We start from the raw sequence: 16,437 nt of genomic DNA, 5'->3' as shown, positions 1-16,437 counted from the left end.
GAAAAGTGGATTTGAGAATCCCAAATGCACAAAATCATGGGTTGATCCAGGTCAACCATTAACATCGGCTGCAAGTCCAAATCGCTTCAGGAAGAAGACACTGCTCTGTGTTTGGTGGGATCAGGAAGGTGTGGTGTATTATGAGCTTCTAAAACCAGGTGAAACCGTGAGTACTGATCGCTACCGACAACAAATAATCAATTGGAACCAAGCTTTGATCATAAAACCACCAGAATGAGCCAGAAGACACAGCAAAGTAATTTTGCTTCGTGATAACACACCATCACACACTTCAAAACCAGCTAAAGACACGTTAAAAGATCTTGCCTGGGAAGTATTAACCCACCCGCAGTGTCCACCAGACCTTGCTCCTTCAGATGACCACTTGTTCCAATCGATGGCACACGCACTTTCTGAGCAGCACTTCAAAACATACGAAGAAGTGGAAAATTGGGTCTCTGAATGGTCTGCCTCAAAACAAGAAAAGTTCTATTGGGGCGGTACCCACAAATTCCCTGAAAGATGGGGGAAATGTGTAGCTAGTGATAGACATTACTTTGAACAAAGCACTTTTGATGTTTCTCTCGAAATTATCGTGTTTTCTTTGATTACAAAATCTGCATTATTAACCCGTAAACGGTAAATGGATACCGGTTAAAAATTCGGATACTGGTTAATAATGCAGATTGACCCTTTACCAGTTAATAATGCGGATTTTGCAATTTTTAAAAAAGCACGATAATTTCACGAGAAACATCAGAGGTGCTTTACTGGTAAAAGCAATGACACCTGGACACAGCTTATGAAACCTTTCAGCCTGCCTCTGTCTCCACCAGTGAACACACTTCCCTCTGGTGGTCAAGCGGACACTGTACATTTAATCCGTGGGGTGTTTTTTTTTTAAATTAATTTTTAAAAAATCCAATCCTTTGGTGGATTGCCAAAACTACAGGTATTTGCACGTTTTCTCACGCCATCCCTCCCCCCCCCCGCCCCCTTTTCCACCGGACTCAACACCGTTCCTGCTTGTTCTAAGAGACATTTTTTTAAAGATACGTGTGTTTTTTTGTGTTTTTTTTTTTCAAATATATTTCTTTATTGATTTCATAGAGAAGGGGAGAAAGAGAGAGAGATAGATGAGAGAGAATCATTGATCGGCTGCCTCCAGCACGACCCCCACCGGGGATCGAGCCTGCAACCTAGGCATGTGCCCTTGACTGGAATCGAACCCGGGACTCCTCAGTCCGCAGGCTGAAGCTCTATCCACTGAGCCAAGCCGGCCAGGGATAAAGACACGTTTCAAAGAGAACGACCCAGAAAGAAATCCACTTGGGTTTGGAAGACAGAGCTGTTCCCTGGGGATCCGATGACAGCTGGGGTCCGAGGAAAACCAGAGAAGACACAGGTGGGGTCAAGCAGAGCATTTCCTGTCGAAACCTAAACATCCAAGTCCAGAATGACGGACCCCTACGTGCAGAACGCCTCCACCTCGCCCGAAGGAAGGCAGACGGGACCGGGCTCCCCGTGTTTGTCATTCACAACATCCACATGAGCGGGTTCATTCCGACGACCAGTGTGAGGGTCCCCGGGGCGGGATCGGGGCGAGAGCACAGGCCATGTAGTGGCCTCGGGGACCCCCAGGAGGACGAAGTGCAGAAGCCGCCGCAGGGGTCTCAAGCCTGGCTGGCTGGCCCTCTCGCCCGCCCAGGCGCCGCTGTTCCCCAGCCGACGAGGGAGCCGAGAGCAGGGCGATGAGGGGTGGCGGAGGGGTGCGGGGTCCCCCATCCACCAGTCCTCTGGGGTCCAGCAGGGGGTAAGCCTTCGCCCGGGCGGCTTCGCTGTCCACAGGTGCTCCCGGGTCAGGACCCACGCGTCGGAGCTGGAAGTCAGTTCGGAGTCCTGTCCCGATTTCCGCCCGCTCGGTTCCGAGTTCTGTCCGGCGGAACGATCGCTGGGCTCAGTCCGCATCCTTGACGTCCACCCGTCGGTCTTCGACGCGCCCTCCCATGTCCCGGGAAGTACCGCGGCCGCCCCGCTGCCCATCGAGTCTGCCCGCTCCCTTCCCTGCCCCTCCGAGGGCTGCTTTCCGGGTCTGTCTCCACTCGGACCCCACGGCCGGCCCGGTCACCGGCTCCCAGCGGCCCGCGCCCCATCTGAACTCGCAGCCTCGCGCGCTCCCAGTTGAACCCGCGCGAGCTCAGCGCGCGGGCCAATGGGCGGCGGCGCTCGTCTCCCCGCCTTGCTGCGGACCAATCGCGACCCGCGCCGGGCGGGAGGCGGGGCGACGCCCACCTTCGGCTGGCGCATGCGCGGTGGCGGCGGACCGGCCGGCGAGTGCACGGATAGGTGGTCCAGGCGCGAAGGCGAGGGGCCGGTGTCGGGTCGCGGCGGGGGCCCGGGTAGCTCTGGGGGCGTCCTGCTCTTGCGTGACGTGGGGGTTCTCTCCAGGGAGGGGCCTTCGGGGTCGGGGCGGTCGGCCTGTCGGGAGGTTGGGCGGTCGGGCGGACCGATGCGCCGGCTCGGGCCCCGCGCCCCTGGGGGCTGCGCTGCGGGCCGAGAAGCCACGTAACTAGGCGGGGACCCGGCCGGGAGCGCCGGCGAGGAGGCGGGGCGGAGCGGGGAGGCGGGACGGAGCGGGAAGGCGGGCCGGGGCGGGGGGCGTGGCGGCGGGGCCGGGTGCTGACTCCCGCCGGGGCGAACACGCGCGGGGGGGGGGGGGGGGGCGGGCCTCCGTTCGAGAGCGCGCTCCCACCCGCGCCTCCACCTCTGCAGCGCGTCCCGGTGTCCCCTGCCCCTGCGCTTGGCACTGATGGCAGCTGTGGCAACGTCCCCGCTTTTCTCCTCGCCAGCTCTTCACGTGGTGGAGTGAACGGAGCAGGGCTCCCCGGACGGACGAGGGGGTCATGCAGAGGGCGTCCCGGCTGAAGAGGGAGCTGAGCCTGTTGGCCACTGAGCCGCCTCCCGGCATCACCTGCTGGCAAGACACGGACCAGATGGGTGACCTGCGAGCGCGTACGTGTCCCGTCGCCGGGAGGTGCCCCCCCCCCCCCCTGTTGTGGGCCGTGCTGAGATGCGAACATTTTCCCTTCTGCTCACGTGGGGGACAGCCTCGAAGTCAGAGGGCCCACCATCTTCCTACCTACCTTGTTTACCTTTATCCAAGGTTTGCTGCTCATTTTCTCCTTTGCCCTTTATTATACCTTTTGCTGCTTTGTAGCCAAGGTCCGGGCATCCGCTCTGAAGCAGTTGTTGAGACCAAAGATCAGCATCTCAAATACCTGTGAGGCCAGACAGTGACAGAAACGATTACAATCCCCAGTCCACATAAGGCCAGTCTGCAGGTCATAGGGCATCTGTGCCCAGCCTTTTACGCTTTTTTTAAATTATTATTATTTAACCCTTACCCGAAGATATGTTTGTCGATTTTGAGAGAGAGGAAGGGAAAGAGAGAGAAGCAATGATCGGTTGCCTCCTGCGTGCCCCCGACCAGCAACCTAGGTATGTGCCCTGAGCGGGCATGGAACCCACAACCTTTTGCCATACAGGACGACGCTCCAACCAACGGAGCCACCGGGCCGGGGCTTCCGCCTTTTGACCTTCTGGGCCTCCTTAGGGTGACACTTTTGGGGTACGTGGTGCATTGTGTGCGAAGAGGTGAAAGCCCAGAGAGCATGCCCGTCCTCGACCCGGCTCCTCACCACAGCCACAGGCTTCACGGGTCCACGTGGGGTGCTGATTCAGATCATCCGACCGCCTCTGAACGGTTTTTTCCTTTTCCTTTTAAGAAATAATAGGAGGGGCCAACACGCCTTATGAGAAAGGCGTGTTCACGCTGGAAGTGAGCATTCCTGAGAGGTTAGTGCGGGTCAGATCCTAAACCTACGGGGTGAAGCGACTGGGAGGCAGAGCTGCACGGCGGGGGGCGGCGGGCGGGGGGTGGGTAGAGGGCCTGGATTTTAATCCTCGTCTAACCGTGACTGTGTGTGAAGGATTTAGAGGATGAAGCGGGCTGGTCCAAGTGGTGGGTATACGCGTGTCTAGATGCTGTCATTTCTCCTTTCTGTCGTTTGTAAATTTCCATCATAAAAATGTAGTGGGGGGGGACAGGTTTGCCTCTCGAAGGCTGTCTTCCCCAGGGGTCCCCAGGAAGCTGTTTGCGATGTGCTGAGAGGCAGCATCTTAATAAACTGTCTCCATTGTCCGCCGCTTTCCAAGGTACCCATTTGAGCCTCCCCAGATCCGGTTTCTGACTCCCATCTATCACCCCAACATCGACTCGGCCGGGAGGATCTGCCTGGATATCCTCAAGTTGCCGCCCAAGGTGAGTGGAGCGGGAGGGCAGGCTGCGGGGCTTGTGGCTCCGGGGCGGGCGCCTCCGTCTCCCGCTGCTCCGGGTCACGAAGCCGCCGCCTCTCTGTGCGCAGGGCGCCTGGCGGCCGTCCCTCAGCATCGCCACGGTACTGGCTTCCATCCAGCTGCTCATGGCAGAGCCCAACCCGGACGACCCGCTCATGGCCGACATCGTAAGTGTCCTCGTCCTCGTCTCCTCGTCTCCCCGTCCAGAGACCCCGGGCCCCGTCAGCGAGGTGGCTGAGCCCTGGCGGAACCCACCGCGGCGGGTCCTGTCTCCCTCCACTCACTCCTTCCTCTGGTTCGGTCTCAGTCCTCGGAGTTCAAGTACAACAAGCCCGTCTTCCTCAGCAACGCCAGGCAGTGGACAGAGCAGCACGCGAGACAGAAGCAGGTGTGTTTGGGCGGCCCTGGTGCTCTGCCGCCGTCAGTCCCTCACGGGTGTCTGCGTTCGGCGCGTGCGGCTGTGCCTTCACCACGTTTGCACTGGACCGTGCTCTAGAACAGTGGGCGGCTTCTCCTCTCGCAGCCTTCTGACTGATGACTCAGCAAGAGGTTTCTCTTAGCAGCTGTCACCCACTGACGTCCCTAGAAGGCAGACAGTCTCGTCCTCAGGGGGGACTCAGATTCTTTTCCCTAAGATTTCGTTTTAACCCTGAGGAGGGACTGTTGCAGGAAGCGGCACGGGGAGAGGGTGCAGGAGGGAGGGGAAGTGGACTTTTCTGTGGGACCATTCTCGGGAGCAGGAAAACTTCCCCAGGTTCTAAGTAGCAGTGTTACCCGTGGGAAGAAGTAAAGATTTAGCCCGGCCCGGCGTGGCTCCGTGGATAGAGCGTCACCCTGCGGACTGAAGGGTCCCAGGTTCGATTCTAGTCAAGGGCATGTGCCTGGGTTGCAGGCTTGATCCCCAGTGTGAGGCCTGCGGGAGGCAGCCAATCAATGATTCTCATCATTGATGTTTCTCTCTCTCTCTCTGTCTCTCTCTTTCCCCCTTCCCCTCCCTCTCTGAAATAAATAAAAACATATTTTTAAAAAAAAAGCCCTAGCTAGCTTGGCTCAGTGGATAGAGCTTCAGCCTGGGGACTGAACGGTCTCGGGTTCGATTCCGGTCAAGGGCATATGCCTGAGTTGTGGGCTCCATCCCCAGTAGTGGGCGTGCAGGAGGCAGCTGTTCAGTGATTCTCTCTCATCATTGATGTTTCTATCTCTCTCTCCCTCTCCCTTCCTCTCTGAAATCAATAAAAAAATAAATTAAAAAATAAAGGGCCGGTTTGGCTCAGCGGATAGCACGTCGGCCCGTGGACTCTTGAAGGGTCCCGGGTTTGGTCCCCATCAAGGGCATGTACCTCGGTTGCAGACTTGATCCCAGCCCTGGTCAGGGGCCTGTGCAGGAGACAACCCATTGATGTTTTTCCCTCTCTGTGTCTCTCCCCTTCCCTTCCACTCTCTCTAAAAACCCAATGGAAAAATACCCTCGGGTGAGGATTTAAAAAAAAAAAAAGGAAGAATGAAAACATACAGAGGTTGAGGAAGATGCCGGTGGAGGGAATAGCATGTGCAGGAGGCAGCCAAGAGGCACTCGGGGTGACATCACAGGGCTCTGGGGTGAACCTCGCATTTCCCTCCGCAGGGGGACGAGGAGGTGCCGGGGAACCCGCCTGCGGCCGGCGATGCAGGAGCACACGGCACAGCACAGAAAAGGAAGGCGGGGCCGCCCGGAGGCCCAGGAAAGAGGTTCTGCGATGGCGTCTAGGGCCCGGTCCCGGTCCAGCTTGCCCGCCCGTCCCCCGTGCTCTCCGCATACGGGACGGCACGATCGTTTCTGCATCTCGTCAAACAGACGTCGTTTACATTTATATTTATTTATATTTCCTGCCCTACACAGATCCTCTACGTGGCGTTTGTTTTATTCCACGAGTGCCTATGCATTTGGAAACCTTTTAAACCTGAAAAATAAATAATCGTTTCACATCGAGCGTGTTTATCCGGGACGCGTGTCTGGGAGCAAGCTGGCCCGAGGATGGTCCGACAGCCGGGTGTGTTGTCCTGTGTTTTGCCAACTCGCCCACACCCCAGGGACCCAGGATGGTTGGCATAGATCAGGGGTCCTCAAACTTTTTAAACAGGGGGCCAGTTCACTGTCCCTCAGACGGTTGGAGGGCCGGACTATAGTTGAAAAAAAACTATGAACAAATTCCTATGCACACTGCACATATCTTATTTTGAAGTAAAAAAAACAAAATGGCAAAAACACCCACATGTGGCCCGCGGGCCGTAGTTTGAGGACGCCTGGCATAGATGTACAGGAGCAGCGACAGACAGTTCCACGGCCTCCAGGGGTTCTGGGGCTCAGAAGTCTTAACGTGGGAGTAAGGTAACAATGCGCTTTTGTTCATTTCAGCAGCTTTCAATTTTTGTGAACTACACAGCCAGTCAGAATTGCCGTGGTGAAACCATTCGTTCCACAAATATTGATTGAACACCTGCTCTGTGCCAAGTTTTATGCTAGTGGTTTAGAAGGCAATGGGGAGGCCCTGGCCGGTTTGGCTCAGTGGATAGAGCGTTGGCCTGCGGACCGAAGGGTCCCGGGTCAATTCCGGTCAAGGGCACATGCCCCAATTATGGGCTCGATCCTCAACAGGGGGCGTGCAGGAGGCAGCCGATCGCTGATTGGGTCATTGATGTTTCTCTCTCCCTCGCCCATCCTCTCTGAAATCAATAAAAATATGTTAAAAATAAAATAAAACATGACCCTGTGCTGTATAATAATGAATAGATGATGTGCTACATTTTAACCATCCCCCTAAAGACACATCACAAACAACTTTCTGAGAATGCTCCAGATATTTTAAAGGAAAAAAGAATACAGTGGTGAAATCAGACGTGGATTGATTAAACAGTCGTACACATGTTGGGATTTTTACCGTCCCTTTCTGTCCCTCGCTCCATTGCCAGGCGAGTCCTGCTCAGAACAGCTGGGTGCTAAAGCCGCACCCCCTCCCAGGATGGGGGAGCCCACGTGGGCTGGTCCCCATCGCTCCGTCGGGGGACAGACGGAACAGACAGGACAGGGACGGCCTCTCACTGTGCGCTGGGTCCCCGGGACGGGCGAGCTGAGCCACGGCACCCGTGACGGATCCTGTAAACACTGCACATTCCAAGCTCCCTCCCCTGCGCCCCCTCCCCTCCTCCCGGCTGCTCCCCAAAAGCATCTAAACCAGATCCCATGTTACCACCCACCGCGTGGGCACCAGAGCTGAGGCGGGCGGGCGGGCTATTTATCCTCCGGCCACCGCGGGAATTCAACGCGTACAAATAAAGCTCCTTTTCCAGCCGGAGTGTGTTTTTACATCCGTGTGCCCCCCTCCCCTGCCCAGGTTGCCTTGTTTAGGTCAGGGCAGCCTTGGGGAGGCCATGGCGGGAGGAGAGGGGGCTGTGGCTTCAGAACCTGCCCCCCAGGCGGGCTGGCTGCAGCTCGGGGCTGCCGTGAGCCGGGGGAGGCTGGGGTGATGGGCACCGAGCCGCTATGCCCAGAACCAACACCCTCCCCTAGGCCCTCACTTCTCAGGAAGTCGCCCCCAGCTCCTGCCATGCCCCCCAGAGCTCCCCCGCCTCTCTCCAACTCTCAGTGTCCATCGGGGGTGACAGGGGACCCTTCCTTCCATACCCGCATCCTCAGCCAGGACCTCACAACTCCACCTCGAAGAAGTCCTGCGGCCCAGCCAGTGGTTGAGCCTCAACCTATGAACCAGGAGGTCACGGTGTGATTCCCCGACAAGGGCACATGCCTGGGTTTCGGGCTCCATCCCAGCAGGGGGCGTGCAGGAGGCAGCCGGTCCATGATTCTCTCTCATCATGGATGTTTCTCTCTCCCTCCCTCTTCCTTCCTCTCTGACATCAATAAAAATACACCTACATAAAAAGAGAAAGGACAGGTGCACGGGGCGTGGCACGGCCTGGTGTGTGAGGGTGTCACAGGGGCTTGGTTCAGACAGAAGCTGATCTTTAAGGAGGTATTTAGGTATGTTAATGTAATTCTTTCCCCCCCTCACCCCCCCCCCCCGAAAGAAACGAATTGAGCACCTACTGCCTGGGAAAGGGCCGTGGATATCGGAGTGAGAGGCCCACCCACAGCCCTTCTCTCCGGGCAGCCCTGTCCCGCCCACGCTGACCCTGCACGGACACAGAGTTCAGTCCCACTGAGTCTCGTGGACCAGGACAGGACCTGGCCCGAGAGTGGTCGACCTCAACTGACCGCGGGTCTGTGGTTGGCCTAGACCAGTGGTCGGCAAACTCATTCGTCCACAGAGCCAAATATCAACAGCACGACAATTGAAATTTCTTTGGAGAGCCACATTTTTTAAACTTAAACTTCTTCTAACGCCACTTCTTCAAAACAGACTCGCCCAGGCCGTGGTATTTTGTGGGAGAGCCACACCCAAGGGGCCAAAGAGCCGCATGTGGCTCGCAAGCCGCAGTTTGCCGACCACGGGCCTAGGGGGTGGAGAAAGAAGCCGGTCGGCCGGGGTGGCACGCAGTCTCCCAGGACATCACCTGGGAAACACCCAGAGGAACCCAGGCTGGGACGGGGAGGACCAGGGCAGCAAGGAGGGGCTGGAGGAACCCGAGACGCTGGGGCGGGCGGGGGCGGGGGGCAGGGGGGGCCCAGCTCGTGTGCCGTCCGCTCAGCAGCCGTTGTGAATAAACCCAGACAGAGCCAACAGGAGCAAAGGACGGAGAAGAGGCCGACTTACTTAGAATGGTGGCTCTCTGCATGGCAGGGTCACTCACCCCAACTGCACCCCAGGACCCGGGTCGCCAGCGGGGAGCCGTGGGGTCCCAGGCCTCCCAGGCCTCAGCTCCGACTCTCGTCTCCGGCTCAGGCCTGGATGCTCCTCCTCCGGGGAGACCCACCCTCCGGCCTCCGGAGCACCTGACTGAAATGCATCTCAAGGGGCTGCAGGTGGGGGGACCGGCCTGGGCTTTAGGTCACGGCTGCCACCTGGGCACACCCAGGTGCCCGGAGACGGACGCGCAGGAACACCCACGGGACTTCACTCGCTTTATTGTACAGAAGAGCCCGAATATTTACATCGTGACCATTCTCACACTTCACACAGCGGCTGGGGAGGGGGGCTGGAACCAGGAGTGACGGGGGTGCTGGGGGGAGACGCGGCCGCCCCAGAGCAGAGGTAGTTAGAGGTGAGCCAGGAGGGATGGAGGGGACCCCGGGCATGTGTCACTCAGGCGCCTCAGCCCCGCCTCCGATCCTTACAAGGTGTACCGGTGAATAATGCGGATTTTTTTCTCAATAGATGGAGTCACACGTATGTTGATATGTATGCGACTTGATATGTGTGCTGTTCTGTTGTATTGCTCCTTCAGACAACCCCTTGTTCCGATCGACGGCACACGCACTTTCTGAGCAGCCCTTCAAAACGTACGAAAGAGCCGAAACCGGTGTGGCTCCGTGGATAGAGTGTCGGCCTGCGGACTCAAGGGTCCCAGGTTCGATTCCGGTCAAGGGCATGTACCTTGGTTGCGGGCACATCCCCAGTAGGGGGTGTGCAAGAGGCAGCTGATCGATGTTTCTCTCTCATCGATGTTTCTAACTCTCTATCCCTCTCTCTTCCTCTCTGTAAAAAATCAATAAAATATATTTTTTAAAAAAACAAAAACGTACGAAAGAGTGGAAAATGGGGTCTCTGAATGGTCTGCCTCAAAACAAGAAAAGTTCTGTTGGGACGGTACCCACAAATGACCTGAAAGATGGGGGAAATGTGTAGCTAGCGACGGACATTACTTTGAACAAAGCACTTTTGATGTTTCTCTTGAAAGTGTCGTGTTTTCTTTGATGACAAAATCCGCATTATTAACCGGTAGAGGGTCAATCCGCATTATTAACCGGTACATCTCGTGACCTTTCATTCTTCCTGGGAAGGAGGTCCCGGAGCTCCAAGCTCCATTCATCCACAGTCTTCAAATCAGCACCAAATTCAGGCGCCGTGGGTCAGAGCCCTCACGGACGGTGGCATCCTGTGGAGTCGCCATCCCGTGGAGTCGCCATCCCGTGGAGTCCCTGGGTGGGGGTGGGGGGGCAGAGACGAGGCCCTGGGAGACACGGGTGCTGAATCCTCTGAGACGCCGTCAGGTGTGCCACGAAAGCCAACCAGGCCAACGAAACCCGTGGTCAAACCACGTGGGAACCGGTGAGACGCCGGCGGCAGAGCCCGCCCTGACCGACACGGATGGTGACCCTCTGAGGAAGGACGCCACGCGGCACGTCTTCCCACCCGCGTCGGCACGGCACACGTCCAGGTCCGAGAGACACAGAACACGGGTTGGGTCCACACGTGAGCCACAGGGGGGGATGCCCAGCTGCCGCCGTGGTCCCTTGTAGACCTTCCTCCATCAGGGCCCAGAGCCGGGGCCCGCTCAGCACCCCAACTTCCAGATCGCTGCTCCGCAGCCTCCGATGTGACCGGGAAGCGGCCCGAAGGAAACCAACCACGCAGCACACGCTGGTGACGGCTGCAGGAGACCGGGGAACCAGGGCCTGGGCCACCCTCCCGCGGACCACGCGGCTGCGTGCGGGCTGAATTTATTTTACAAACAGCCGTGGTTCACGAAGGGGAGGGGAGGGGAGGAGGAGGCAGAGACAAGGAGGGCGGGGCCATTTATACGTGGGAGGCAAAGGCTGAGCCTAAGGGCTGGAAGCCCCTGCCCGCCGCCACGCCCCCGCCGCCCGATGTGGCCCCCTCTGCCCTCAGCGGCCGCTCTCCGTCCACGGGGGTTTGCTGGTTCCCAAAGTGGGTTCCCTCTGGCTCCACCAAGTGGCTGCCCTCTGGCCTGGGGCTCTCTGGCTGTGGGCAGGAGACGAGGGTGCCCGTGAGGAAGCCATAGGTCTCCGGCCCCGGGGGCCGCCCAGCCTCGGAAGCTTCCGGAACGAGATCCACGTCGGAGAAGGCCACCAGGGCCTGCGTGGAGTCGCAGGAGCTCTTCTCCAGGTGGCCGGCCGCGGCGGAGGCCAGGGCGCCCGGGGCGGCGCCCGCGCAGGGCCAGAGGCGCCCCAGGTCCTCGCGGGAGTGCGGGGTGAGGAGCAGGTAGAGCAGGGGGTTGAGGCAGGCGGGCAGCGGCAGCACCAGCAGCAGCACGGACTTGACGGCCTCGGGGGTGACGGGGACCAGGCCGAGCCCGGAGGCCACGCTGAGGAAGGCCACGGGGCAGTGCAGCAGCCCGTCGGCGAGGATGAGCCGGGCCACGTGCCGCCCGAGGGCGCAGTCCCACGCGGCCTCCGGCTCGCCCCGCGGCAGGGCGCAGTACAGCCGGATGTAGGCGCCCGTCACCACCAGGAAGCAGAGGGAGTTCAGTATCACCAGGGCCACGGCAAAGCCCAGGGCGGCCGGCCGGCCCTCAGGGGGCGCGTAGGGCAGGCAGAGCGGGGAGGCCCCGTACTCGCCCACCGAGGCCAGGGGCAGGGCGGCGGTCAGCCCCGCCAGCGCCAGGCAGCCCAGCGCCCCTGCCCGCACGCCGCCCGGGGCGGGCGCCTTCCCGTGGGCCCGGACGCAGGCCGCGGAGACGCTGCTCTGCACGGCGGCCAGAGTCAACAGCAGCACCGCGGCCTCGGACCCCAGCACGGCCAGGAAGCCCGTGGCCCGGCAGCCCGGCCCCGACTCCCAGCGGGCCCCGTACGCGGCGAACCGGCCGAAGGTCAGGGCGTCCACCGAGGCCAGGAGGCCCCAGGAGATGCCAGTCAAGGCGTTGGCGCCTGCCAGGGCCCCGACCACGAACTTGACCGGGGGCAGGGGGCCCGCCCCGCCCGCGAAGACGCTGAGCAGCACCAGCCCGTTGCAGAGCAGGGACAGCAGGACGATGGCCCACACGGCCAGGCGGACGCCCCAGCTCTCAAAGAGGTGCTCGCAGGGCTTGAAGGGGCCTGTGGAGAGAGGGCGGGCATCAGCTCTGGGCCAGGGTCCTGGGGACGGGGCCAGGGAGGCTGACCTGGCTTCGGGAAGCTCGATGGGAGCTGGGGGTTACACACAGAATAGAAGCTCATAATAAGCCCGGCCGGTGTTGCTCAGTGGTTGAGTGTTGACCTATGAACCAGGAGGTCATGGTTCAATTCCCATCAGGGCACAGGCCCGGGTTGGGGGCTCCATCCCCAGTGCGGGGTGTGCAGGAGGCAGCTGATCCATGGTTCTCTCTCATTCACGTTTCTATCTCTCTCTCTCTTTCTCTCCCTATTTCTTCCTCTCAGAAATAAATTTTTTAAAATTATTTAAAAAAAGAATCGTGCTCTTTCGCCTGCGGATGATTGCTTTTCGGAGGTGACATTTCTGTCCAGGTCCCTAAAAACACAGTGCCTGCTTCCTCCTCTGTGTTGGCGCGCCTGCCCAGGCGGCCACCAGAGGGCGCACTGCAGTCACGGAGCGCTGAGGGCAGGAGAGAATTCATCCTTGGGGGAGGCGGGGAGGGAAGGGGCCCGAGCCGCAGAGGGACGGGCATGTGGAACCTCTAACTGGCTGGTTTGTAAAGGTTTCTCTGACTCCCCCATATCCCTCCCCCCGCCCCCAGCTTCTTCCCCAGGAATCACCCCAAGAGGCTGACCTCCCCAGGAGGCGGCCACAGACAGACACACCCTGCTGACCCTGTGTCCCCCCTTCTCCCCCCACCTGGGGCCGCCCTCACCTGGAACTGGGCTGCACTGCACACGGGGGTGTGGCTTCGTGTCCTCCATCTCGTCCAGGTCCAGGTCATCTGGGGGGACACCAGACAGTGGCTCGGGGCTGCCCCTGGGTGGGATGGCCGCCCCGGGGTGCGAACCCTGGGTGGGACCTGTGTGTGGGCTATCGGCGTGGTTGGCTCTTGATAGGGACCTGCTCTTCCTGTAACTCCGCTGTGTGCTCCCCAGGCGGCCGGGGCCCCCCAGGTGCTGCCTGGAGGCAGGGGAGGGGTCTGCTTGAGGGTGGGAGCTGGTCACCACGGAGCCAGCCCGGCACGGCCACTCCCTGTCCCTGTCCACTGGGCATGAAGAAGGACATCTTCCTAAGACAGAGAAGTGAGGCCGGCCGGCGTGGCTCCGTGGTTGAGCGTCGACCTACGGACCAGGAGGTCAGGGTTCGATTCCAGGTCAGAGCGCATGCCAGGATTGCGGGCTCAATCCCCACAGTGTGGGGGCGTGCAGGAGGCAGCCGATCCATGATTCTCTCTCGTCATGGATGTTTCCGTCTCCCTCTCCCTGCCTCTCTGAAATCAATAAAAATAGATTTTAAAAAAAAGAAAGAAAAAAAAGACAGAGACGTGAGCTCGATCATGTTCAGAGAAGTGACCCAGCACAGCAAGTGGACAGCGAGAGACACATCAATGGGTTGCTTCCCATATGCTCCCCAGACCAGGTCCCGGAGCCTGCAACCGAGGTACGTGCCCTTGATGGGAATCGAACCCAGGACCCTTCCGTCCATAGGCCGGTGCTCTATCCGTTGAGCCAAACTGGCCAGGGCAGGACTAGCTCATCTTTAACCATCCTTCCACTTCTAAATCTGTCTGTTAGAGACAAAAGGACCAGAAAGGTAAATACGTTGTTCCAAGAAATCCTGTAACAGGTTTGAAACAAATGGACTTTTTTTTTTCCTTCTTCTTCTTATTCGCTGTTACCAAGTTTCTGAACCGGGGGCGGGCGAACTCCAGCCCGTGTTGTGGGGATGAACGGACATCTCGGGGTCCACAGATTCTAGAGGCATTTTGAAATGAGGATCTAAAACCTTTCAGAACGCTCGCAGCCGGAACTCCGGCACAGCGTCCAGGGGAGGGCCGGCGCCTACAGGGGGCGGACAGGTGGCTCGGTCTGTCCCCACTTGTCCCTGCGTGTGCCTCCTGTGAGATCTCTCCGCCCCCCATAGAGGGCAAACACCTCCTCGGGAGAGTCCCCAGATTCCGGGGGCGGAGGCTGCCGCGTGCCCGAGTCCTGGCATTTCCTTCTCTCTCCACCTCTCCGCCCGCCCGCCCGCCCGCCCGCCCGCCACGCTCTCCGGGATGGAGCTGGGCCACGCGTTGAAATGAAAAAATGCGTGAATGAAATACGAGGGCCGAAGCCCACGGGGTCTCAGGCCGGGAACGTCCCCGCCAAGGTGTTGAGCAACCGCTCTGCAAACGCGGAGGAAATTGAGGAGGACACGGAGGCTGGCTGAAGCCCCGGCCGCCCTGGCGCCGGCTCCCACAGGAAGCGGGCCTGGCCCCAGCTCCCGGGACCTGCAGGCAGCCCACATCCGACGCCCGGCGGTTCTCCCAGACTGAGGCCTGGCGGAACGTTTCACCTTGAGGAAGGAAGGAAAGTTTCCATTCCTCCTTCCAGCCCCCGAGGGAGTGTACCGAGGCAGCCGTCCGTCCGGGACGTCCGGGGAAGCCGGGTGCCTGCCGGGCCAGCAGCTGCTGGGCTTCTCCTCCCAGGGAATGGCGCTCACCCTCCTGGGGAGGGGCTCTGGCACACGGTGGGGGGTGGGGGGGGCTCCCGGAGACCCCGATGGCCTGCCCAACTCTGGCCTCCACACCCTGGACGCCCCCCCGCCGCCCCCGCCATGCACTCACAGTGGCTCTCGGCTTGTCCGGCAAGAAGGCCCAGCGGCCCCTTCGGCGTCTCCTCGTCCTCGAGGTGAAAGACGTCCCCGTCCCACTGTCCGGAGGCCTTGAAGAAGCCGGCACAGACGCCGCCGCCGTAGGCACAGCACTGGTAGGCATACGGCACCTCCAGGATCCTGGGGGCGGGGGAGGGACGAGGCTGCCTCAGGAATGGGGTCCCCACCCAGGCACCAGCACCCAGAGTCTGCCCTTCGACCCCAAAGCCCCCGGCTCCCTGTGAGGGTCTGCGGCCTGGCTCCCGCCTCTGAAGGGCTCTGAGCACATTCCAGTCAGCTCCTCATTCACCTTGAGAATGACCTTCGGCCCCCAGCAGGCTCAGAGAGGGGAGCAGGGCACCCAAGGTCACACAGCACTCAGGCACCCTGGTCCCCTCCCAGCCAGCAGCCCCCACACCCACTCAGTCTCGGCCACAGCCTCCTCCTGTGGCCTCCTCCGGCCCTCCGGGGGGGGGGGGGGAGGAGGGGAGGGGGGGAGCCAGGTCTCACCTCAGCTTTGGGAAACTGTCCTTGGAGAAGGCCTGAGACAGAGCCGGGTTCCCCTTGAGCTTGAGATGCTTCAGGCCCCCGAGCCCGGCCAGGGGCAGCGTGGTCAGCTGGTTGTCCGTCAGGTCCCTAGGACAGTGGACGGGCGGGTGGGTGGGGGGCAGGGTCGGGGGCTGCACAGGGGCAGGGTCAAGATCGGGCCCCGGCGGGGCAGGGCGGGACCGAGGCTGCCGAAATGCTGCCGAGCATCCACAGAGGCCCTCCCAGAGCCTGGGACCAACGCCCTGTGTGTATGAGGCCCCGAGGTCTGTCAAACGGACTGTCCGTTACAGTGATTGACAAGGCTGGAGCCCGTGTCCCGGGGATGTGTGGTCACCACCCATGCAGGTCCCCGCTCTGCACGGGGGGAAGGGGGGGGGCCCTGCGGTCCCCGCTGGTCTGCAGCACCCCGGAGGCGGCCACAGCGGCACTCACAGCTTGACCAGGGAGCGCAGGGTGGCGAAGGCCTCGGGGTGGATGGAGCGGATGGTGTTCCAGCTCAGGTCCCTACAGGCAGAGAGGGCGTGACAGAGGGTCCTGACAGGCCCACGGGGAGGATTCCCGGTTCCCCCGCACTTGCCCCCCCGTCTGAGCGGCCCCCTGGAGGGAAGGGAACGTCAGCCTGGCCCCCCACCTGCCTGTGGCCTCAGAAAAGGGCATGGGGCTGCCTGGCTTCAAAGTACCCCCTTCAGGTCCCCCCTGGACATGTGGCAGGGAGCTGAGCTTGGCCTCCCCCCCCCCAGGCCCTCTGCACCCCCCTCCGCCCGCCCGCCCGCCCCCCCCCCCCCCGAGCTGCGGGTACTCACAGGGCCCGCAGGGAGCTCAGCTGGTGGAAGGTGTCGGCTCTGACTTCCCAGATGCGGTTGTGCTGGAGGCCTCTAGGGCAGCAAGACCGGCTGAGTGACCAGTGGGCTCAGACCCTGGTTCCACT

At 60.5% G+C, this 16,437-nt stretch overlaps 2 protein-coding genes across 5 annotated transcripts in view; one reads left to right on the top strand and one right to left on the bottom strand.

Annotated features, from left to right (window-relative positions):
• Positions 1-2,308: 2,308 nt before the first annotated feature.
• On the top strand, positions 2,309-6,337 carry UBE2T (ubiquitin conjugating enzyme E2 T). Of its 3 annotated transcripts, none has more exons than XM_079763789.1 (7): positions 2,309-2,346; positions 2,850-3,012; positions 3,786-3,855; positions 4,216-4,321; positions 4,425-4,523; positions 4,664-4,744; positions 5,981-6,337. In XM_079763789.1, exons 2-7 carry the CDS (start codon positions 2,904-2,906, stop codon positions 6,101-6,103), a joined length of 588 nt encoding a protein of 195 aa, XP_079619915.1. In that variant the 5' UTR covers positions 2,309-2,346; positions 2,850-2,903; the 3' UTR covers positions 6,104-6,337. The 3 variants fall into 3 exon arrangements, with proteins under 3 accessions (XP_079619915.1, XP_079619913.1, XP_079619914.1); XM_079763787.1 differs by having other exon boundaries at positions 2,322-2,399; XM_079763788.1 differs by having other exon boundaries at positions 2,344-2,431.
• Positions 6,338-11,027: 4,690 nt separating this feature from the next.
• The window catches only part of LGR6 (leucine rich repeat containing G protein-coupled receptor 6), a gene marked incomplete at both ends in the record, with an annotated part of 43,476 nt that continues 38,066 nt past the window's right edge, over positions 11,028-16,437 (bottom strand). For both annotated transcript variants that reach the window (XM_079763397.1, XM_079763398.1), the window contains 6 exons: positions 11,028-12,286; positions 13,039-13,107; positions 14,935-15,101; positions 15,471-15,596; positions 15,942-16,013; positions 16,313-16,384. In XM_079763397.1, coding sequence (XP_079619523.1) covers positions 11,028-12,286; positions 13,039-13,107; positions 14,935-15,101; positions 15,471-15,596; positions 15,942-16,013; positions 16,313-16,384 — 1,765 coding nt within the window. The remainder of the gene's footprint in view (positions 12,287-13,038; positions 13,108-14,934; positions 15,102-15,470; positions 15,597-15,941; positions 16,014-16,312; positions 16,385-16,437) is intronic.

This window comes from Cnephaeus nilssonii, assembly GCF_951640355.1.
Source record: "Cnephaeus nilssonii genome assembly, chromosome: 23".
NCBI classification, from domain to species: Eukaryota; Metazoa; Chordata; class Mammalia; order Chiroptera; family Vespertilionidae; genus Cnephaeus; species Cnephaeus nilssonii.
Note: the sequence above shows the minus strand (reverse complement) of the source record. Positions and strands in the feature narration are given on the sequence as shown.